Raw genomic sequence first — 24,887 nt, forward strand, 5'->3', positions numbered from 1 at the left:
GTTTTCTCGTACTCACGCACACACTCTCCATAAAACTAATGCTTTGCATCATATGGTATTTTCACTTCTTCATTTCATTGAGTCCATTCCTGATAGCACAGAGATCTCTCTAATCCTTCTGCTTCTTGCATCACGCTGGGGTGGGGGCGGCAACCACAGATGCCCTGTGGCCACGGTCCACACAAGCAGATAAGAGCCAAGGACATCTACAGAAGCTGCCAAGGGAGGGACAGAACCTATGTGGATGACCCTGGTGTAGAGTTCGCCAGTGGTTTATTCAATCCACTTCCACCAAAAGGATGTTTGAAAAGAAATCTACAACTAGCCTTGATGACAAAAAAGAAGGTATAGTCACCTGCCTCCATTTCAAAACATTTGGAAGCATCATGCCTGATAGAGAAGCCCCATCACATGCACCTCCCACTAATTTAAAACATATTGGGCTAAACGGTCTGCTACGGTCTGCTCAGCCCTGTTGCTGGCAGGTGACTGCGACCTCCTGCCCTCCGTGGGCACTCTCTGGAGACCTGCTCATGCGCCCACCTTGGCCAGAACCACCCAAAGCCAAGCTGAATCATCCCACTGCTTGAAGTCCACGTTTCTTCCATCCTCCGGCAACACCACCTGCTTTTCACCTACAACTGGCTAATTCCAGAATGGAACATAATTAGAAGAAACAGGACCAGCCCAAGGAACATAAGGTGAGAGCCAAGAAAAATTTGTAGGTCATTGAGAAAACTGCCATGCTAGGCACCGGGGAAGTACCTACTGCACAAAGGCACCAACGGCTGGGTGCGCCCCTCCCCCAGGATTCCCACCCAGCATCAGCGTCGAGGCCCGTCAGGGCACCGGACCTCACCGGGGGCCAGGGCCAGTTCCCCAAGCCAGCTCCAGTCGTGAGTGGGAGCGGCTTCCTCATCAATGGAAAATTGACACAGTCCTGGCAGAAGGGGGTCACTGAGCACGTGGGCTGGTTGAAATAGACAACAGAGAAGGGCCACGTCACTGAGCAACCCAGACGAGACCAAGTAGGAGAAAACCCAGACTGTCTGGACACAAACGTTATCCTCCCTAAGGACTCGGAATATTTAGAATACTAGAACATTCTTGAGTTGAAGGGAACCTGACAAATCGTTCTGGTCCAGGGAATTTAAGCCTTTTGTGCATGTCACGAACACGTTTTGCAGACTGATGAAGCCCATGGGCCCCTTCTCAGAATAAAGCTCTTAATTGCATAAAACTAAATTCATAGGATTACAAAAGAAACCAATTATATTGAAAGACAGTTATCAAAATATTTTTAAAACCAACGTGTGATACAGTAATATCTCTGCTTCTTTACCAGTGCATTCATTATTAAGAGTGGACAGCAGGTCTAAGATCTCCTACAATTTTGAAGCAGTGGTAGGTGAGAATGATATTTCAAAAGATGTTGAATATTTCAGAATAACTGCTACGCTGTAACATGACGTGTAAATATCTGCGCTTCTCCTGTTAATACTGTCACATGTACTGCCAAGAGATTTATGGTTTATAGCCTACCTAATGGAAGATAATGCTCAATTTCATTAGAAGTTAGTGGGGAAAAAAGTATGAAAATGATGAAAATGGATGCCCTGAATTCTATCCACATACCCCATATTAAGACTCCTAATATCCTACCATCCCTTCTTTTCACAGATAATAAACCTTAGGCGAGAAAAGCCAAATGATTTTCTTGATTTTTTTTTTTTTTAAGATTGGCACCTGAGCTAACAACTGTTGCCAATCTCCTTCTTTTCTGTTTTTTGCTTTTTCTCCCCAAAGGCCCCCGGTACATAGTTGTATATTTTAGTTTGTGGGTCCTTCTAGTTGTGGCATGTGAGAAGCCGCCTCAGCATGGCCTGATGAGCGGTGCCATGTCAGCACCCAGGATCGGAACCGGCAAAACCCTGGGCCGCTGAAGCAGGGCACGCGAACTCAACCACTCGGCCATGGGGCCAGACCCCCAAACGACTTTCTTAATGTCACACAGCTAACAAATAGCAAATCTGGGATCAAAGTCCAGTTCTTCCCGATGTCCTGTCTGGTGCCTTTACAATACAGCATGCTGCTACAATTTAGGCTTAAAATTTTTTCTTTCGGAGTTTTCGTTTTTCCTTTTAAACAAAAGTAACACATTCTTCTAACAAATTCAAACAATGAGAGAATTACATTTAAAAAGTAAAGTTTCCACCTTTCTTTAAATGCAGCCCCATCTGAGAACAGACAGATGGACCAGAGCCTTGCTAACCAAAGTGTGGGCCCTGGACCCGCAGCATTGCCTCACCTGGGGGCTTGTGAGAAGTGAGACCTCAGGCCCCGCTCCAGACCTGCAGAGGCAGAACCTGCATTGCCCCAGGCGACTCACGGCACACGAATGTGTGAGAAGAGCTGCTAAAGTCCTCTCTCTGCTGGGGTCTCCTGGGAAGCGCAAGTGACCCCAACCCCTACAGCCGAAAAGTGGCAGGAATTCGACCCTCACCTCTCTAAAAGGTGCGGGCTGTGAAATCTAATTCTCAGGGAAAAGAATACACAACGACAGAATAACAGGACTAGGGTTGGCAGTAGGAGAATTCATAACGGAATGATGAGATTTGAAATAATGAAAACAAAATTATAACAACTAATTGTTATTAGCCCTTACCATGAGCCAGCCTCTGTGCTAGGCAATTTACATGCATTATCTCATTTAATTCTCACAAATAGCCTACGGAAGTTGGTACTGTTATCCCTGTTTACAGATGGAAAAACTGAGGTTCGCAGAGGCTAAGCTGCTTGCTCACCGGACCAGCACCAACGACTGGGAAAGACCTGAAGGAAGATGGGACAGCCTGAGTCAGGGGGCTGCACGTGAACGAGCTGGCTGAGGCCCAGTTTGCAAGGGCGTCTGCGCGAACCCAACTGTGGCGCCTCCAGCCTGGGTCCCGGTTCCTCCCCAGGCCTGCTGGTCCCAGTGCCCTCAGCAGCTCAGGAACCCAGTGGCCTCGGCTTCCTGCATTTTCCTTCTGGTCTCGTCCTGACTTGGTTTCAAGTTACAGCCCAAGCCTGTATGAAAAAGAAGAGGACTACACAGGAAGGTACTACTAAGCCAGACAGAGAAAGACAAACACTGCATGATTTCACTCATATGTGGAAGATAAACACATGCAGAAGGAGAACGGATTAGTGGTTACCAGAGGGGAAAGGGGTGCGGGGAGAGCAAAAAGGATAAAGGGCACCTATGTACAGTGACAGATAAAAACTAGACTATTGGCGGTGAGCACGAGGCAGTCTGTACAGAAACTGATACATGATGTACGCCTGAAATTACACAATATTATAAGCCAATCTGACCTCAACAAAATAACTTAAAAATTATTTTTAAAAAAAGGAGAAGAAAAACCTGTGGGAGCCTGCCACCTTGGGGCTAAGTGAGATTTCCACGTGTTCTTGTGCTTGTCTTATCCTCTAGGAACAAACGCCACGTTGGGATGACTTCCCATTGTTTTGTTTCACAATTTCAATAAACTCAGGCTCTCTCGAAGCAGAATTTGACTAAAGTGTCATAAAGGGCTGAACTGCCAAGGTGTGCAAGGTGGGTGTGCACCAAGCTTGGTGTTAGGTCATTTTAAAGGTTTTAAAGAATTGGTCCTTCCATACATTTTCAGACCCTGGGAATCTTTTTACAGGTTATCATCTCAAGACCCTAGAATCTTTCTCGATTGACATTTACCAGGAGATAAGTCCGTGCAGACGCTGGACAAGGTATTTTCACACGTTATCTGTGAGGTAGGCATGGTTATACCCATTTCCAGATGAGGAAACTGAGACCCAGGTCTCACAGCTAGGAAGTGGCCAAAGCAAGGTGAGAGTCAAGGCCTTTCTGACTTCCAAGTTCCAGCCCTCTGCACTCCAGGACACACAGCCGTCCTTCCCATCTCTGCCTCCTCTTCACACATCTCAGGAAGCTATCAGAGGTGCCTTCGTATTTCAGACACTCATTTCGTGTCTAATCTCCCTGCCTTGACAGCAAGTTCTGGAGAGAGCCCATGGCTGTGTGCGGACTCCCTGCCCCCTCCGGGCCGAGGCCCGAGCCTGGTACCACTGAGGTGCTCTGTAAACCTTGTCCAATAAATCCTGGCTGGCTTTCAGGAAAAATAACTCAAGAGAAAGCTTCAGGCCAATGCCATCCATCTTCCAAAAAGACCCACACGTGTCCCTCTCTGCCTGCTCGGGCGCTTTGATCAATGAGAAAACTCCAGTGAGAAGAAAGCTATTGAATGTAATTTCACAAATGACCAGAAGAATTCCTGCAGCCCCTGGAGAAGCTCAGCTCTGGGAAAAGGCCACTTTCTCAGCCACAGAACATTTCATGAGCAGCGGTTATTGGCGGAGTCCCTAAATTTGCCATTGAGCCAAGTCAAGCAGCAAAGCCAGAACTAAGAGAGTCCACCCAGAGAGGCTACAAGTTGAGCCCCAAAGGGGATGAACACGCATAAATAAGTGGTCTCCACGTTCAGGGACCTTGGCCATTTGCTTCCGTAAAGCAGACTTCCATATGCTTAGGAGAAAAAAACAGTGCAAGGAGAGCACAGAAGAAGAGGGCCACTTAGGAAGCAGTTTGCCCAAAAACCCAAACCTGAACTGCATGAGGTCTCTGCATCTAACTATCAGCAGTCTACAGAAAAGCAGAGGGTGAAGGAATACGCTAAACGCCACCGCAAGATGCAACCAGCGAAACCCCAAATGTGGGAAACTCTACAGGACGAACAGCTCAGCCTCTTCAGCAAGTGAGTGGCAAGAGGATCAACGACAATCAGGAAATAGTTAAGAGGCTTGTCAAGCAAACGCAATTTGTAGACCTTGTTTGGAGCTGACTCAAAGAAACCAACAGAAAAAAGACATTTAAGAGACGATCAGGGAAATTTGAACACCGCTTGGATATTTAATGATAAAAAGGAATAATTGTTGATTTTTGTAGACTTGATAACAATATTGTGGCTACTTTTTAAAAGAGTATTTAAGGATGAAATTATACGATGCCTGGGATTTCCTTTACATTAGCCCCCTGGGTGAGGGTAGAGAAGAAATGAGACTGGGCCATGCTGATAATTACTGAAGCTGGGAGATGGGTAGGCAAGCGTTTGCGATGTTCTCTCTGCTTTTGTCTAGGTTCAAAATGTTACAGAAGAAAAGTTTTAATTACCAAAAACAAAAAAGGGGAGGCCGGACCACTGACCTATGGTTAAGTTTGGGGCACTCCACTTTGGCAGCCCAGGTTCAGATCCTGGGCAAGACCTACACCACTCATTGGCAGCCATGCTATGGTGGCAACCCACATACAAAAAAGAGGAAGACTGGCACAGATGGTAGCTCAGGGTGAATCTTCCTCAGCAAAAAAAAAGGCAAGACACGTGACCAAAGTTAAGCCAATGAGAATTGGTCCCAGGCCCCTCATGAGCACTTTTAGGGGAAGAGAAGATTTCTTTCCACTACACTTGGAGCTGTGAATGTGACAGTCTGGAGCTGTGGGGCCCACCACAGGGAGAAAGCTTTCCTGAGGTTGAGGCCAACACAGTTCAAAGAGAGCTTAGGAAAGCTAACTTCCTAATGACATTATTTGAATATCTTGATCCAGCCCTACCTCAAGCAAACAGCTCCCAGACTTTTCATTTATGAATCAATAAATTACTTTTTGTGGAAAAAAAAAAAGGCAAGAAAAGGCCCTTTTTTAAATCATGGCTCCAGTACTGACTCTCTGAGAGGCTTTGAACAAAACTTTACCTCATGGAGCCTATTTCCTCATCCAGAGCCTGAACGGGTTCAAATCTTGGCCTCCATTCACTGTGTGATCTTGGACAAGTTTCTTAACCTCTCTGTGCTCCAGGTCCTCAACAGTACACAGGAATAATAACAGCCCTACCGCATAGGGTTGTGGTGAGGATTAAATGTGATAATTCACATAAAGATCCTGGAGCACAGCCCTATATAAGAGCTGGCTATTATTACTACTGCTGCCGTCGTTACTGTCGTTCATTATTTTTTGTATTGACGAGGTGGAGAAGATCCTTTGGAGATGCTGTCCTCCTCTCCTAGAACACCAAAGTTCCAGAAATATTTCCCACTTCTCCCCAATTTTGCACCACTCATTTCGTGCTTCCTCCACAGGATCTGACCTACATTCTGGGAAACACGGACATTCTCCTCCTCCGGGCAGGGGCACCTCCAGCCTCACCTCCTGCCCCCTCTCAGTTACTCCTCTCTTCTGCCGCCTCTGCGCCCTGCCTCCCTCTCGCCTGTTCCCAGGCTCCCCTCTCTCTTCCCTGCTCCTGGAGGGAACGGTGGGGAAGAAACTTCCTTCCTGTTCCTTCTCTTGCCCCTCCCCCGTGACGCCGCCCCTCACAATGCCCAGAAGGATCTCTGCACGTCAGGAAACGGTCGGGTGGAGCGCAGGGAAGTTAGAAGGAACCGAGACTTATGAATGCATAATGCTGAACTTTCTGGAAACGGACGGGCCTGGTGCCAGTCCTCACTAGGGTTCCTAGATTGTATTCTTCTTACAAAGGGGCCATTATGAAGGCTCCACGTCTCCCGTGTGACAGGTTTGGAGCAGTAAAACTGTATGACATCACAGGAACCAGGAGACAAATAGGTTTCCCAGCCCCGTCCTTATTCTCAAGGGCGCTGGGCTCCTGGAAGGAGGACTCTGGGAGGGAGGAGGATGGCGGCCATTCCCAGCTGTTCCACATAAGGGGCCTGTGGGACTGCCCACAGCATCAGGAAGAGCAGCCTACACCACGGCCACCAGAGGCCCCCCCGAAATCCTGGAGTGCCTCAAATTGTCGTTACGCCCCCCTCACTTCAAGTCCTGCGCGTGGTCACTTGGCTTGTCCGGCCCCACAGGACAGCGTGGCATTGCAGCACCCCCGGCCCAACCTCTCTTTCTCTGCATTTCCTTTTGGGATCATTTCTTTTCTACCAGGAGAGAAAGGTCACGTGGTGGAGTTAGGAAAATGCAGATGGGCTGTCAGGCGAGCTGGACTCCCACCCCACCGCTGGAATACCTCACTCACGGGAGTCCGCCTTCCCTTTGCCATAAAATGAAGAGGCTGAAGTTAAAGACTGTTAGTCCCTTCCGGTTCCAATGGTCTGTCGTTCTGCTGCTTGTTGTAAGGAAGTGTGTGACTCTCTTCCCCACCAAAACTTCAGTCCACGGCTCGGTTGGCTCCCACAGTCTTTCCCTTTACACCCTTATCTATACTCAAAGCGACCATCAGCCAGCTCTCCTCCCTCCCTCTCTTCCCCACTCTCTCTCTCTCACACACACACACAACCCCCACGCCCCTTGTGACCAGTAAGAATGGAGAAGTGTGGGTTCAGGTGTATCCAATTTTCCCTTGAAGCTCTGAAGGATGCTTGTTTGCATATTATTTGCATATACTCAGATGGAAATAAACACTCATTTGCATGAACATAAAGAAGACATGACATAACCAGCACAGACTCTCTACTGGTTGGTTACAACTCAACACTCCACAGGCCTGAAATGGGACCAACAGAAACGTCACTAGGGAGATCCCCGTCCTCCCAAATTTTGGGGGTACAGAAAGGAAGTATTAGAACTTCCTTTCACAGTTATTTTTGTCACATCCTTTGAATTTTTCTATTTCTTAGGTATGCTTTACACTCCTCAAACCATGTTAGTATAATAGGATTTATATATAATTTATAAATATGCATATAATGGGGTCTAAGCTCAAAAAGATTTTGCAGACGGGGTACACAGTCAAATAAGTTTGGAGCCACCACTCTAGACCATCTTCCAAAGCTGGAGACAGTTACAAGGTTTTGGTCCTGCCACGAGGATCCCAGGCACCCTGCCACTAAGGCCACACTGGCCAACAGGCTCACCAGGGCACCAGTCACTCCACGCACCCACTCTTTGGGACCTATGGCATATGGCATCTCCTTCCTCCCAGATGTCTACTCTTGCTTGAGCTCCCATTGGCGAGGCTCCTTTTGGCCAAAAGAACATTGGTTCCCATCCAAGGAACTCCCTTTCTTTCCAGAACAGTTGGCCTTGGCCCTCAAGGCTTCTTTTATTGCAGGAACATACATTCCATTCAAGGGTGAGGGGTGTTGAAGAGAAAGTTCTGGTCCTTTCTAGATCTTCCAAGATTCACTTACGTAAAGGTTGAGCAGATGCATTTGTTATTGAATAGAGAAAATATGAGCTTGGTCTTTAAATAGATGATACTTAGGTAGGTAGGTAGGTAGATGAACAGAGAGAGAGAGAAAAATAAAATAAAAAACAAATTGGCTTTCTGGAGAACTGTCAATAAGACAGCAAACTAAACTACCCCCTGGGTGGGAGGGTGCCCAGACATACAGGCTGCTGAGAGTGGAAGAACCACGCAGAAAGCAGGACGTTGTTTCGCCGGTGCGCTGCGCGGTAGCTAACATCGCGCCCGGGGAGGACCTGCGGGCCCAGGACGCCGCCCTCGCCGAGCGCACGGAGACGAAGCCCCCGGGGCCGGGCTACTCACCCACGCACTGGTTGCTCTCGTCCATCTGGTATCCAAAGCGGCAGATGAGAGGCCTTGAGATGGTGGGGTAGTTCGGAGCTGACAGCGGTGGGGCGGCTGCGGGGTACGGCCCCGAGTAGGGGTTCGAGTACGGGTTGGAGTAGGGCCCTCGATACACCGGGTTTGTTCGCGGGATGCATAGGTACCCGCCGTTTTGGTTAACACACATCATGTCTCCTCGGCAGGCCTCGGGGATGGTCCGGCACTCATCGATGTCTGGAAGCGCCACAGAAAGGACAGCGTTAGAGCCCGCCCCCCGGCCACGCTTTTAAGCAGAGCTCTGTACTCAGAGCGCCACGAAGGACCCCAAGCACTCTTCACCAGCATCTGCTCCCAGACAGCGGGGCCGTCCCTGGGAGTACCTAGGTGCCCCCAGATAGCGGCCGAATTGAATCATATTGACCAGCGCCGCCCAAACACCAGCCATCAAACACCACCATCACGACTTGGGCCATCTCCACAAAAACCTGTGCTATCACGTGCTGAATACTTCTCTTTAAATGAACCCACGTTTGCAACCCAAGTAAATGTATTTTTTTAATCTTACATAACTATAGCAAATGAAAAATACTATCAATTAATATAAATAGGAGGCAACAGTAAAAAATAAATATATAACTATTAAAATAAACATACAACTAATAGAATAAAGAGGGTTTATCGGTGGGTGGACCATCTGAAAACATCTCGGGTGCTCCTGTGTGCCCTGCTACACTGTGGAAACACGGGGATGGACCTAAGAATCGTTCCCACTTCTACGCCACATAACAGCTGGGCAGGGGAGAAAGGGTCCCTCGCGTCAAGAAAGACAAAGCTTGGCCGAGAGCTGGTTATTTGTTAAGAAAGTGGAGCCTTACTTGCAAGTTAGCTCACACGGTGCCAGCCGACAGGACCCACGTCTGGCCAGGCTGGTACTCTGCTTGTTCTGCCTGGAGGTGGAAGGTGGGTGCCCTAGAAAATCAGCCTCGCTGGGGTGGGGACAGGGGAGGCCTGAACTCTGGCTCCAGCAGGAGCAGCCAACCTGATCCCAGACTCCGGGGCCTCTCACCAGCCTGGGGGCTGCTCCCTGTGGGACCGGAGGCTGAGCGAGAATTGCCTGAATCCTGACAGCTCACCCCGGCCATCACATCTGAGAAACTCACTCCAACTCCCGCCTCGGGAAAGGGAAATGTTGAGGCCGAAGGCCTGGTTGGTTCTCTAACGATAAGCCTGAAATCATCATTAACACTGGTGGGCGAGAAAAGAAGGCTGCTGCCCCTCTCCTCATCCCTCAGCACATCCTTACCCCCCTTCACTTTAAATCAGAGTCCAAGCCTAGATTTTCCAGGGCTGGGCTGTATTCCTGCCACTGGTCATTTTTTGGAAGCATCTATGTCCCCTCTGGTTCCTAGCTGATGTGAGCTCAGGGAAGACAAATGATTTGGCCTGAATCAAATATAAATTAAAAGCTAAATGCTTCCCCAAGGTGGGGGCAAGTGGGGCTGCCTCACTCTTTCTTTTTTTTAAAGATTTTATTTTTTTCCTTTTTCTCCCCAAAGCCCCCCAGTACATAGTTGTATATTCTTCATTGTGGGTCCTTCTAGTTGTGGCACGTGGGACACCACCTCAGCGTGGTCCGACGAGCTGTGCCATGTCCACGGCCATGATTCAAACCAACGACACACTGGGCTGCCTGCAACGGAGTGCGCGAACTTAACCACTCGGCCACGGGGCCAGCCCCTGCCTCACTCTTTTTATATACCCTGTGCTCCACCCACAACAGACTATTCTATACTCTGAACGTCCTTTCCACCCCTGGTCTTCGCGTATGCTGTTCCTTCCACCCGGAATGCTATTTCTTAGGATCCTACTCATCCTTCAGTGCCCAATTCAAATGTGATCCCCATGACCCCAGACATAGGTATCACTCCCTACTCTACTTTTGCAGGGCCCGTTGCTGTCGCCTCCGCTTGGCAATGACTTTATTCCATCCTGTAGAGTTCACTATGCCTTGGTCTACCTCTTCCACTAGATGGTGTGCTACGAGAAAAGCCCCCAGGATGTCTTTGTTCCAAACCTGGGAACCGTGGCAAAGGGGAGGCAGGTAGCAGATAGAATTAGAGTTGCTCATCAGCTGATCTTGAGACGGGAGGATTATCTGAGTGGGCCCAGTGTGATCATGAGTGTTCTTAAAAGTGCAAGAAAAAACAGCAGAAGGGCTGGTCAGAGAGATGCAGCAACAGAAAAAGAAGAGATACAAAGTATATGAGGGACTTAACTCGCAGTGCTCGCTTTGAAGATGGAGGGTGCCACGAGCCAAGGAATGAGGACAGCCTCAGGAAGCTGCGAAAGGCCCTCAGCTGGCAGGCAGCAGGGAAACGGGGTTGGTGGCCTCAGTCCTGCAACCGCGAGAAACTGAAGTCTGTGGGAACGTAAATGGGTGCAGCCACCCAGGAAAACAGCAGGGAAGTTCCTCAAAAAATTAAAAATAGAACTAGCATACTTGATCCAGCAATTCCGCTTCTGGGTATTTATCCAAAGGAAATGAAAACAGGATGTTGAAGCCGTACCTGCACCCCCATGTTCACTGCAGGATTACTCACAATAGCCAAGATATGGAAACAACTTAAGTGCTCATCAACGGATGAGTGGATAAAGAAGATGTGGTGTACACACACACACCCACGCGTGCACGCATGCGAGCACAATGGAATATTATCCAGCCACAGAAAGAAGGAAATCCTGCCATTTGCACCAACATGGATGGACCTTGAAGGCATTATGTAAGTGAGATAAGTCAGACAGAGAAAGACAACCACCATGTGATCTCACTTACATGTGGGATCTAAAAAAAGCCGAACTTATGGAAATGGAGTAGAGTGGTGGTTACCAGGGGCTGGGGGGTGGGAGTAATGTGGGTCAAATGATACAAACTTTCAATTAGAAGGCAAATAAGTTCTGGGGATCTAATGTACAATATTGTGATTATAATGAACAGAAATGTACTGTATACTCAAAAACTGCTGAGAGTAAATCTTAAATATTCTCACCACAAAAAAGAAATGGTAACTATGTGACAAGATGGAGATGTTAGCAAATGCCATGGTGGTAATCATATTGCAATATACAAGCATATCAAATCAACATGTTGTACGCCTTAAACTTACACAATGTTGTATGCCAGTTATACCCTAATTTTTAAAAAAAGAAAGAGACTGAATTCTGAAAAAAAAAGAGAGGAAGGTTGGCAAGAGATGTTAGCTCAGGGCCAATCTTCCTCACCAAAAAAAAAAAAAAAAAAAACCCAACCAAAGAAACTGAATTCTGCCAATAAAACATATGAGCAAGGAAATGGATTCTCCCCTGGAGCCTCTAGAAAGGAATGAGGTCCTGCCGGCCCCTTCGCTTTAGCCTGGTGGGACTCTTGACCTATAGATCTGTGAGATAACAAATTTGTGTTATTTAAGCCACTAGGTTTGTGGCAATTGTTACAGCAGCCCAAGGAAACTAACACAGATGGAGGGCTCCTTGGGGACAGGACCCATTCTTACTCATCCTTGCCCCGTCCAGGCCTCAGCGCCATGCTAGGCACAAAGAAGACCATCAATACAAGGTGCCACCGCCTTCAACATTCTGTGCCCCTGTTTTCTTCCACAGGCAAGGCTAACACAGATTGGACAATATTGAGCAACGGCCGAGAAAGAAATGACCCTGCAATGGGGCATCACCGAACACCCCCCAGTGAAGGATCCTCAGTGGCCTCTTACCTAAACACTGTCCTGACGGGCGGTCCAGGTCAAAGCCGTTCGTGCATTGTTGCTGCAGGAAAGGAGACAGAAAAGAGAGGCCAGGTCACTTTACGTACTTATTTTTTTTTTCACTATTAAAGTATTATAATTCCATCAGGAAAGTTCAGGAAATGGAGTGAAGAGCAAAGGCATCCCTAATACCAACACCTGTATGAGAACACCGCCTTCTCTTTTTTTTTTTCTTACAATCATTTCATACTTAGCATTGCTTTTCAAGCTCCTGCACCATCATTTCAGATGGTTATTGGGGCTTTTTATGCTCTGGTTATGAAGAGCAATAAAAATCACATCTGATCTGCCCGATGAGCCCCACCCTGCATTCACCTTTACTGAGAGCGGGTGTGACTGCTTTTTAGGGCAGCCACGCTCTTTCCGTGGGGGCCGTTCAACCTCACCTCCTCAGCACCCAGGATGAGTTCTTTGCCCCCGTGAAATCCTCTACCCACTTCTGAGGTCTGTACATAAGATAAAAGCTATACAGTGTTGCAGTTGGCTTTCCAAGACGAGTAGAATTGGGGAAAATCCTCCATTTCGACCTCAGCAAGAAAATTTACACGAAGATGCTTCCAGATATAGAAAGATCACAACAGTCCCCGAGGGCTGTAGGCCTCACATACAACTTGAGTGACATGTTCATGCATTTAAAAAAGATGTCGTGGGGGTTGACAGTCAGTGGACCTTTCGCGAAGACCCTGGAGCCTGACACATTACAGGAATGGGCCAAGGTGCTGTGTCTTTGACTGTGGGGGCCCCGGCCCTGGCCTTTGCTATGGCTCCAGGGGCTCAGCTTCCCTGAGTTGTGGGTTGGTTTGTAGAGATGATGGGTTTGCTCTGCATTCCTGACAGTGGGTTCAGGTGTCTAGGGCCGTAGGGCAAAAGAACCGGAGCACAGGAGCCAGGAGGCTATGCCAGGAAGCTCGGGAAACCAGGAGACACAGGGTGCAGTCCTGACTCGCCAACTAAGTGCTGGTGTGGGTTCAGGTCCACTGGACGGCCTGGCTTCAAATTCTCACTCTAGCCGCTACCTGCTGCGTAACTTTTCCATGCCTCAGTTTCCTCATCTGCAGAATGGGGATGACGGCACTTACTGCCGAGGCTGTAAGGACTGAACATGTTGATGTGTGCAAAACACTTAACATCCAGTAAACCCAGTCCTGTAACCACCACCCTCCCTGGGCCTGGATGTCTTCGTCTGTCACCATGAGGCTGGATTAGAGGACTCCAAGGCCCCTCCGAGATCTAAAAGTCTTTGTTACTCTTCCCAAGATCCTTTCCACCCCCAATGGTCTGAATCCGTTTCAAAATTCTTAATATGAAGGGACCAATATGCCCCACCCGCCTGCAGCCCCCGGCCCTGCTCAGCGGTGGGCCTTGTCTCATTTCTTTCCTGAGCCAGACACCGAGAGAGGCTGCTCTGAGCTGGCAGGTGGAACCCGCCCACGTTTCTCAAGGGCTGACACCAACGTCCTCACTACATAAAGCCCGGGATGCTGCAGGCCTCGCCCAGACTGCAGCCCTGAGCCCCGCAGCCTTCTCCCCTTCACACCCCTCCCAGGGGTCTGGTCCTCAGGCATCTGGAGCAGAGTCACCCCACCGAGCATCCGCTTCCTCTGCCCGCCTCCTGCAGCAGGGGATGCAGATCTCTGGAGACACACAGACCTTCATGGGCCACATGCAGGCACCCCCAGGGCACTATCACCCACAAACACTAGAACGCATTTGACTTTGTTTTTTTCTTTTGAGGAAGGTTAGCCCTGAGCTAACTGCTGCCAATCCTCTTTTTTTTGCTGAGGAAGACTGGCCCCGAGCTAACATCCGTGCCCATCTTCCTCTACTTTCTATGTGGGATGCCTACCACAACATGGCTTGCCAAGTGGTGCCGTGTCTGCACCCGGGATCCGAACCAGTGAACCCCAGGCCACTGAAGCAGAACGTGTGCACTTAATCGCTACACCACTGGGCTGGGCCCCCTGCATTTGACTTTTTAACATTTACAGTAAGTCAAGACTCTCCCGAGGGACGCACATGAGATGGTGTGATCTGTTTAAGAGTTTGCATTGGGAGTCAGGACACGGAGGTCCCAGCCCTGCCGCTTATAAATGACACCCCCTGGGGCAAGTTGCCACTTCCCTGAGCCCCAGCTTTCATCTCTGCAGAAGGAGGAGCTTGGCTCAGGTGAACCTTAAGCCCCTCCCACACCCACAATCCTAAGATGCTAAAATGCTTGGCCGGACACTCTCACCCTGGTTTTCAACACACTTCTAGATAATTAACAAGACAGACATCTTACCTGCGCGTTCCCAGGACATGGAAGACAGAGAGCCAGGATGGTGACAGTGAGTATCCTGCAAAGTGCAAGAAGTCGACATAAATGCCCGAGACGCTTGAAGGATCCAGGTCTGGGGGTGAACAGGGACCTCCTGCTGCCCAGGTGTGCACAGTGGTGACTTGCCTTGTGCTCATATTGGAGGGCTGCACTCTGGGGAGGCCAAGGGGGCACCAGGTACCCCAAACTGAACCACACCTCTTCCACCGGTTTCATACATTGGGATAACGTGTAAGATGGTGTTTTTAAATAAAGGGTTTTGCTGCTTCAAATAAAAAGTCTAAACCCCACCGCTGTGGTGTTAACAATGTATTGACCAGCTGCTTCAGTCTCTACTCCTTACACAGGGAGACCTGCCTGAGTTTTTTTCTTTTTTTGAGGAAGATTAGCCCTGAGCTAACTGCTGCCAATCCTCCTCTTTTTGCTGAGGAAGACTGGCCCTGAGCTAACATCTGTGCCCATCTTCCTCTACTTTATATGTGGGACGCCTGCCACAGCATGGCGTGCCAAGCGGTGCTGTGTCTGCACCCGGGATCCGAACCGGCGAACCCCAGGCCAGCGAAGTGGAACGTGCACACTTAACCTCTGCACCACGTGGCCAGCCCCCCTACCTGAGTTTTGAGCATCTTTATTCTGAAGCAATTGCAGAGTGAATGAGCCATAGTGCCCTCGAAAGATGAAAACAGAGGAAAGTGCAAACGTGAAGGCCTTGAGCTCCTCGGAAGAAAAGTGTCACAGGAAAGTCACCTAATCCCACAGGCCCTGATGCAGAAGAGGAGGCGGGGGCCTGGGCAGCCTGGGGAAGAAGAAACTCAGCTCGGGGGGTGGATGAGACGACAAGAGGACTTAGAGGAGAAACCTTGGGTCAGGCTGGCTCTGCCATTCACAAGCCACCAAACCCCTCCGAGCCTGCGACATCGACCCTTCATCACTCGTGAGCTTCTAGCCGATAAAATCGTGGTCGCCAATGTGCTTTAAGAATACAAAATCGACACCACCTCACACCCATCAAGATGGCTATCATCAAAAAGCAGAAAACAAGCGTTGGCGAGGACGTGGAGAAATTGGAACCCTTGTGCGCTGTTGGTGGGCATGGAGAATGGTGCAGCCGCTGTGGAAAATAGCATGGCAGCTCCTCAAAAAATTAAAAATAGAATTACCATATGATCCAGTTCTGGGCATGTACCCAAAAGAAATGAAAGCAGAGTGTCAAAGAGATATGGGCACACCCGTGTTCCTAGCAGCACCATTCACAATTGCCAAAAGATGGAAGCCACCCAAGGGTCCATTGACGAATGAATGGATAAACAAAATGTAGCACACACATACAAGGAATATTATTCAGCCTTAAAAATGAAGGAAATTCTGACACATGCCGCAACATGGATGAACCTGGAGGACGTTAAGCTAAGTCAAATAAGCCCGTCACAAAAAGACAAATACGATGTGATTCCACTTATATGAGGGACCTAGAGCAGTCAAAATCATGGAGACAGAAAGTAGAAGGGGGGCTGCCAGGGGCTCGGGGAGGGGAGAGGGGGAGTTATCGTTCAATGAGTGCAGAGTTTCAGTGTTGCAAGATGAAAAGAGTTCGGGTTGCACAACAATGTGAATGCGCTTAACACTACAGACTCTACACTTAAAAATAGTTAAGATGGGAAAAACATCTATGGACATGCAGAGCTTTCGTTAGTGCTATTATTACTCAGTTCAACAGCGATTTATTTGAACAACTACTACCTGCAGGCATAGACTTGAGGCAGAAGAGCTACAAAACTATGACCCAATCGCTGGAGAGCTGGTTGGGAGCCACATGAATCAACAATGTCTCTACACTTTGGTTAGGCACTGAGAGAAATGCCATGAGAGCCAGGCTGGGGCTAGGGAAAGGAAGGTCAGGGAAGGCTTCCTGGAGGAGGTGCTCCTGAAGGCTTCTTCGGTAGAGCAGTGGATCTGGGACCTGGTTGGTGGCCTGTTACTGTCAACATACACCTCCATTTTATGATCTCTCCCTTCACAAAAAGGATGCTCCATAGATTACAAAAGTCACTCACATCCACCACCCAGGGCTCGTCTGAATCAGCAAATCCGGGTACTCAGAGGGCCCTGGAAGTAAGGTGACATCCAGAGGGAACGGGACCCTGATGTGGTGCTCGGAGTTGCGAGCCCCCTTCCTTCATCTAGTCCCCGAGCCAAAGAATAAAGACCCCGAGAGGCCACGAGTTTTCATTTCGTCTACGTGCCTGTGTGAGCCAGGTTCTAGAACTCTGGAGACAGCTCCGACCTTATAAAGCGCAGAGCCAAATCCCAGAGCTTTTTGATATTTGCAAAGGCCAGATTTATATCTGGAAGGAATGAAAGAACAATAACAAATTTATTTTCCAGGCTGTATATTATGAATTTCAATGTTTTCCTGTTTCTTCACATGAAGTTTCCTCTCGGTTGGTTATAAAACCCTGTCTCGTTTGTGTTGGAGACAGAACAGGCTGACTGAATGCGGTGGACTTCAGAGCTAGTGGAAAAGGCACGCTAACCCCATTTCTCCCCCTCTGCCCCGCTCCCCATTCCCTTTGGCTAAAGGGCAGACCCCAGACAGGTCTCTTCAGAGAGGTCCGGCCTCAAGCCCGGCCTCCCGCAGGAGCCACAGCTGGGTCCCAGAGGCCAAGGAAGTTCCAGGCTAGTCGATCTGGTTTTCAGAAAACGAAATGAAACCCCAGCACTGTTGCTCTCTCGGTGTGACAAATAGTTATACCTTGTCCTGAAAAACTCTAGACAACTCCAAAAATAAACTAACATAGGAATACCGGGGTAGCCTTTGATGCTCCTAACGGGTCCCTGGAACTTTTGAAAACAGGTGGGTCCACCCATTTTGTCCACCATCCTAAACTGTGAGGAAAGCCGGAGAGACCAGCCGGATCGCAGGGCTGTCTGTCGGAGAAATGCTGGTCCCCAATCCAGGATGACAGTGTTACAGCTTAGTTTTCAGCGCACACACACACAGACACACACACACACATACACAGTTAATCCATCTACGTTTTCAAGGGTTCGCTGGATAAAGACTGTGCCGATGTAATCTAGATCAAGTTCTTCCAAGTTTAAGGATTACTTGACTGGAATTGCAATTTCCTTAAAAAAGAGCAAAACGTTCGCTTACATGTATTTCTGTCTGGAGTCCCCACTTTTCACTGGCTTGAAACTTCGGGGTTGCATGCCCTTTGTGAATCCCACACAGACATAGAGCAAATCCAGCCTGGGGATGTTCAGCTAGCCCGTTCTCTTGCCCAACAGACGATGCAGCAAAATAATTGCTAGTGAACCAGTAATCGGTCTCCCAAATTAAAAAAATACATAATCTTTAAAAAAAAAAAAAAAAGAAGGGCACACAAAATTCGCTGCCCTTTCCGAAAAGAAAGCAGAATCAAGCTCTGAGGTTTCGCAGACCTCTCTCAGATGCTGGCTGCTGAAACTGGATTCTAAAATACCCACTCCCAAAAGAAGGCTTCAAGATGGAAATTACAGAGGCGCAGCTTTTTATAATTAACAATATCATTGCATCACTAGCAAATGCCTTTTCCAATATCCTGACACGGCCTGAATCACAGCCATAGCCATTTTCCACCCATCAGGTTTTAGTAGGGTTTCCAGACCCTGGAGGAAAAAGTCCGGAGCGGAAAACCTACCTTTTTAATCCTGGCATGTCCAAGATGCTCGAGCAGGAGACGCAAAGGGGAAAAGAAAAAGAGCTCACAGTGCGGGACCCTGGGAGCAGTTCCTGAACTTCGGCCTCCTCTGGGCCCCGGGGCTCGCCGATATTTTTATGCCAGGGGGGACGAGCGAGTGGTGGAGAGGACGAGGGGAGAGCCTGGGTCCTCCCAGCCGCTGGAGAGCCTGCAGCGAGAGCACCTGGTTTTGCTTAGCTCTTCAGTAATTCAGCATTAAACCAATTGGAGGAGGAATGTTAAAAATGAACACTTCATTTTCTAAGTATGTTAAACAATGCAAATGGGGCCTCGGTCTGGACACAGCTGGTTCAGATTACAGCGCTCACCAACTGGCTAGACTCCTCACAACAATCTTGGGGCGTCTGCCAGGACCAAGTGCTCAGCGCTGGGAGGAGAGCCCTTTCCCGGGGCGCGAGCAGCCGCACTCGGGCTCCCAGCATCTCTACTGGAGGCGATTGGCCGGCAAGTGCAGGAGGGTGGGGTGCGGGGGGCTGGGAGGGCCTGTTGACCCTTTACTTCCCACCCAGGGAGGACATCTCCGGGCTGGGCCGTGGTGGCTGAGGCGGGGGAGGGGGACCCGGCACACCAGCACCTCCTGGCATCGGGACACCCTTGAAAGTTACTCCCCTCCGGGAGATGAGCAACTTGAACTCATGACAAACCCCACGACGGGACGACACTCTTCTGACTTATTGGGAAACCAGAACCAAGGAATCAGAGGTTTGGGGCAAGCGACAGGAGACTCACGATTTTCCGGAAGGAGTGGGCAGCAGGAGGGGATGCTAAAGAGGAGGAGGAAGGGATCTGGCTGACGCTAATTCAAGACATCAGTTGGTGCAAGGACACCTCCCTGTCCTGCCCTCGTCCCCTGACTCGCACAGGCATGTTCTTGCTTCCATGAAAAAGCGTGTGTGTATCAAATCAGCGCGTTGTGCGCCTTGAGCTCACACCACGTTGTGTGTCAGTTACATCTCAATAAAGCTGGGAAAAAAATTTTTGATTCAATAAAGTGTCCCTTAGCTTGAAAGTGATTTTAACAAGTGAAAAGGTGATTTGAAAGGAGACTCCAGAGAAAGCAGAATGATGGATAATAACCTAAAATTTTGAACTGTGTGAAGTCTTTTATGTTCGTTCTGTCAGGGGTTTCAAACTATTTCTTTTTCTTTCTCCCTCCTTTTTCTTTTCAGCATTGGGACCCTGTTAGCAAATGGAATCTTACTAAAGACACAGTGGACTGGCAATAGGTCAAGTTCCTCCTGCCCCACCTGCATCTTCCCTTGGGCCCCTCAGCAAAGCCCCACCTACAGCTGGAAAAGTGCTGATGAGGTAGCTCCATCCTTCTCGCCATCACTCTGGGCAGCAGGAATTATCATCTCCATTTTATTCAAGGAGGATTGAGAGGTTCGGTAACTTCCCCAAGGATGCACAGCTGTTCACTGATACAGCTGAGACTCCGAAGTCTATATATTTAGGCTTCTCAAAGGGCATTTTTTGGGTAAGTAAATGGAATCCTACTCTAAAAATACATTCGACAAGAATGGCCGACTGTTGGTAGTTGTCGAAGCTGAGTGTCTCATTATACCACTCTATTTACCTTGTAGGTGTTGGAAATTTCCCATAATAAAACATTTTTTTAAATACGTTATATTTACAAGGTTATTCACTGCTCCTATTGCTTGTAATAGCAAAAGATTATAAACAGGCTTCACATCCATCAAGTGGGTACCAATAGGGTTAAAGCAAGGGACTTCCAAAAATGGGCTACTGTGCAACCAGTCAAAAAAACCTACACAGGTGAGAGTACATACTGGATGACGCCTTTTATATAGAATCCAAAATGGGTAGTGACTGGGAGGGACTGCAACGGCCTTCTGGGTGCTGGTAATATTCTAATTATTGATCTGGATGCTGGTTGCACAGGGGTGTGGACACTTAGGACTCGTAAGACCTGAGGTCTTATGTATGTTACACTGTATTAAAAAAAAAAAAAACAAAACCAAAGCAGTTCTTTATGTGCTGATATTGAAGGAATTCCAATGTATTTTGTAGGTCAAAACAGCAGAATATTGGTAATTTCACAGAGATCAACCTCATACATTAATAAGTGTTAAAAGTAGGTTGTAGACCTGTGCCTAAGGCATGCCACCATTCGAGAAAAGTTCTTTACAAGTTCTTGCTTGTCTAAGTATAGAAAAGACACTGAAGGATGCGTGAGGAGCTGTGAGCATGGTTTGTCTCCTAGGAAGGACATTGGGCAGGTGGCTGGGGAACAGATGGGAGGGGAGAATTTGCTCTTCGCTGCTCACCTTTTGGGAATTGTATTTTGTACCATGAACATATATTACCTCTTCAAAATGTGAGGTTCATCTCATTTAAAATATATTCTATTCATGCAGAGCTTTAAATGACTCAGTCCACTAACTCGCTTGTATTATCACCCTTGCTGAAAGACAAGAAGGGAGAGGAACTGATATACCTGTTTTCTTCATGAACACATTGAGGATCTTGACCGTAAAACTGTCCAGAGACTCATCTTGGACCAGAGACCATTTCCATCTTAAAACTGCAGGATTGGAAGAGGGGAGAAAATGAGGATGATAATAAAAGACTTGAATTTGAGTCCTGGTTTTGTCGCTTACCTGTTGGGTGACCTTGGACAAGTTTAACCTCTTGGCATCTCGGTTTCCTCATCTGCAAAATGGAGCTAACAGCTACCTCTAGGGTTGTCACGGAAATGAAGTAAAAGTTACTTATCCTCATGATTGGTCCAAATTCCCGCCCCTCCCAACCCTCTCCAAGAGATCTTTAATAACTAGTGAATTCTCCACTGCCATGGGTGAGGAAATCAGAACCTCACAAAACAGCCCCGCTCTCTGATGAGCAGCTCAAATTGTTGGAAAGTTCCGTCTTGAGATGAACCCACATACTGCTTCCCGGTATGTGACTACCTTCCATGTGTCCTAATTCTCCCGTCTGCAGCCACAGGCTACTCCCTCTTCTCTGTAACTAGCCACCTTTTCGAGGAAACAGTTCCACCTCTTGCCCCTGCTGGTATCCTCTTCCCCAGGCTGAACACCCCCAGTTCTTTTGACGCATCCTCAGTGTCACGTGACCCCGCTGCAGCCTGCTCCGTCTCCCCCTCCGGCGCCTGCAGCAGTCTCTGGTTCATACTGAACTTGGACCAACGAAAATAATCCGTAGTACACAGGCTGCTTGACGCCATATCCTTCATCCCATACTTGGATTGCTGATTCTTTTTCACAGAGAACAACGTTTTGCATGTGTCCCTATTAAATTTGTCTGTTGTTCAAGATCTTTTTCAACGCGAATTTACTATCTAAAGTATTAAGTCTTTCTCCCAGCTTTGAGAACCACAGATCTGCTGACTGTGACCTCCTTGAGTTTATCAGAGTTATCAATAAAAAATTTACTAGAGGGGCCATCCCAGGGGCATAGTGGTTACGTTCACAGGCTCCACTTCAATGCCCGGGGTTCACAGGTTCGGATCCTGAGTGTGGACCTACACACTGCTCATCAAGCCACGCCGTGGCGGTGTCCCACACACAAAATAGAAAAAAGATTGACCAGAACAGGCGCTGGCTTGAACCACTGTGTCCAGGTTGGCACCAATCTACTTCTCTTTCTTCAACATTTTGGGACCATGTGTCTAACTTGGGGTGCCACCAACTTCTCTCACTTGGCGGACATTTCCCCATCTTGTCCACAAATATTTGGTGAGACTTTGTCAGATGTCCTGTGAACATCAAAACACACATTATTGTCACGTCTCCTGATCTAGCAATTCTATTTTCAAAAAGAAAATGAGGTTTGTTGAGCAGGAACTGCTAAGTGACACTGGCTGGCTTTTAGAGATCATCACTTCCTTTTCTAAGTGATTTTCTTTTTTAGTTGCAAAGTAGGGATTCCAACATCTGTCCCGTCTCCCATCTAAGAAGCAAATCCAATCACAACTGTGGAAAAACTTCACGCGATGTAAATTTAGCACAAACAGGACTTATCATCTGCTGAATGGGACCTTTGCGGCTCGAAAGAAGCTCAGTTTCCTTGCTGTGCCATGGGTTGGAAGATAGATGGGCTGTCCTTTTTTTTTCAAAGGTGATGTTTCAAATTGGGGGCAAAAGTCACAAAATTATGCATGTCATGATATATTTTGACTATTCATATTAAATTGCTTATTTTTTCACTGTCCAAAAATACATCACAATGCCTTCCTGGGAGTGAATGGAAAACAGGGAGGAGGGTGTTAGCCCACGTCTGTGATTGTGCTGGGCTCTGCACGCGCTCTCTCTCTTGACCCCAGAAAAACTCTGTAAAATGGGAGACCCTCCATTTTGTAGATGAGAAAACAGACCCAGAGAGATTAGGGCCACACAGATCATTGTTAAACAGTCTAAACTGGAGCCCAAACCAAGCCCGTTTGGTTCTAGAGTCCTCACTCCTTCCAGTTGACCAAGCCTTGGTTTCTCCGACTTACTGCTTATAGGGCTAATTCCCTCCCTTCGTCCCAGCTCCCCAGGAACACTCCGGAAGTCCTTGGAGCCTTCCATCATTACCTTCTCTTTTTCTATTCTTAGTATTAATAAAGCCTTTCACTTCTCATGTTATCCAAATTTGGCCCCAAATGATCAGAAAACTAAAATAACAGCCAATGCCTAAGAACAGTATTGGGCAGCAGCCCCACGCCACAGGTCTTCCCATCCTGGGACGGGGGAAGAATTTCTATTGTTCCCGATGCCCCAGTGGCTCCTGCTCTCCTCCTCCACCAGGCTTCTCAGTGAGTGTGTCAGTCACCTCCTGACCACCTAGTCCCAGTTTAACCCCCTGAAATCTGGCCATGTCCTCACCATTCACCCAAAATGGTGCTCCCTAAGTTTCCTAGTGAGCTCGTGGCCAAATGCGATGATCTTTTCTCCCCTCCGAACTGTTCTTTTGTCTCTTTGAAGGATTTCACCCTTGATGACCCATCTTCTCTCTTGTATCCATGACTTTAATTTATCCTAGTTTAACTACTATGACTGACTGCATTTTCTCCAGCCCCTTTCTTTCTCCTCCTCTCTAACCAAAGAGTCCCCCAAACTTAGATCCAGCCTCTCTGCCCTTTCTCACTGCCCTCTTGTCCTGGGAATGTCACCGGTCTCGAAGCTGTTACGGGACATAGGTCCCACAAACTGTCAGCATTATGCAGATGACTCTCAAATAAATCCCTCTCACGTCCCTAACTTCTCTCTTGCTTTGCAGACCTAAATGTTCAGCTTCTTATGGGATGTTTCCCAAACCCACTTCCTCTCCTGATTTATGAGGCACCAAGTCAGGGTAATTAGTTCACTACCTGTCAACAAATAAAAAAAGTCAAAAGGATCCCACCCTAGTGGTGGTTTTGGTTTGAGGCTTTAGGGATGGTGGTTTGTGGGTTTTTAAAAATAGAAATAGCACCATGATTATGTTTGATGATGAAATGATATACACTCTCACATCATACTTTGTAGGTGGGGGTGGTCTGGGGTAGCATGGCAGTTCTCTCCCTTGAAGGTCCTAGAGATTCAGGCTCCTTCTATCTTGTTGCTTGGCAGTCTCTCTAGGGTGTTGACCTCCCTCTACATGGTCCAAAACGGCCCACCGCCACCACACCCTCATTTCAGAAAGCAGGAGAGAGTTGATAGCTGAACCTAGCTGCAAAGGACGCTGGGAGATGTAGTCTGTGTTCTGAGAGATCATGAGTCTACTTACCTGAAAATCTAGAGTTTTCTTACTGTGAAAGCAGACAGTGGTTATCAGAAGACAAGCACCAACCTCTGCCAGAAACCCTAAAGAGCACCAATGATCTCTCTACTCTCTGTGCCCATCTTTATTTCTATGGTAAAGATAGTTCATTGTCATTTATGTTGCCAATATTTTCCTCAGTATGTCTTTTGCCTTTTAGTCTTATTTATGACATTTTTGGAAACATACACGTTACATTTTTATGTATTTAGATGTCTTAATCCCATCCTTCACAGTTTCTGTCCTCAGTGTTATGTTTGTGGTAAGCATATAATGACCTTTAGAAATATTGGTTCTGTTTCTCTGGGGAATCCTGACAAACACGGAACCCTAAGAAAGTTTTTAACCTTGCTGAGCTTCAGGTTTTCAGCTATAAAATGGGCCAAAAATATATTATGGTGTTGTAAAGGAGATTCATAAAGCACCTAGCAGGTGCCAACGCACAGTAGGCTCTCAATAAAGGTTAAAAACCTTTCTCTCTTTTTTATCATGAGGCACCGATGGGTCAGTAGTGTAAGTAGGTGTGCATATGCCAAAGTAAGGCACAAGGAGGTGCCCCCACCCATCTTGGGACTCTTAAAAAAGGACGTAGGACATTGCCTGGAGAAGGTGATCGAGCCCTGAACCCTGCAAAGCATTTCCTGTAACCTCCTAATTTTACAAATGTGAAAAACTAAGGCCC

At 47.8% G+C, this 24,887-nt stretch overlaps 1 protein-coding gene and 1 long non-coding RNA gene across 3 annotated transcripts in view; one reads left to right on the forward strand and one right to left on the reverse strand.

Annotated features, from left to right (window-relative positions):
* Positions 1-19,089, reverse strand: part of FBLN5 (fibulin 5) — a 75,002-nt gene extending 55,913 nt beyond the window's left edge. Inside the window, exons 1-4 of one of the 2 annotated variants that reach the window (XM_008530195.2) lie at positions 18,383-19,089; positions 14,664-14,718; positions 12,332-12,383; positions 8,547-8,801 (exon numbers count right to left, since the gene is read on the reverse strand). In XM_008530195.2, coding sequence (XP_008528417.1) covers positions 8,547-8,801; positions 12,332-12,383; positions 14,664-14,718; positions 18,383-18,399 — 379 coding nt within the window. In that variant the 5' untranslated portion in view covers positions 18,400-19,089. Of the gene's footprint in view, positions 1-8,546; positions 8,802-12,331; positions 12,384-14,663; positions 14,719-17,856; positions 18,334-18,382 lie in introns of those variants that run through there. The other variant, XM_008530194.2, reaches the window with a different exon arrangement.
* Positions 19,090-19,611: 522 nt separating this feature from the next.
* LOC139079423 (uncharacterized) lies at positions 19,612-21,043 on the forward strand. The gene is made up of 2 exons (XR_011533065.1): positions 19,612-19,919; positions 20,821-21,043. It is a non-coding gene; the product is annotated as an uncharacterized lncRNA (long non-coding RNA).
* Positions 21,044-24,887: the final 3,844 nt, after the last annotated feature.

This window comes from Equus przewalskii, chromosome 25 (genome assembly GCF_037783145.1).
Source record: "Equus przewalskii isolate Varuska chromosome 25, EquPr2, whole genome shotgun sequence".
Classification (NCBI taxonomy): domain Eukaryota; kingdom Metazoa; phylum Chordata; class Mammalia; order Perissodactyla; family Equidae; genus Equus; species Equus przewalskii.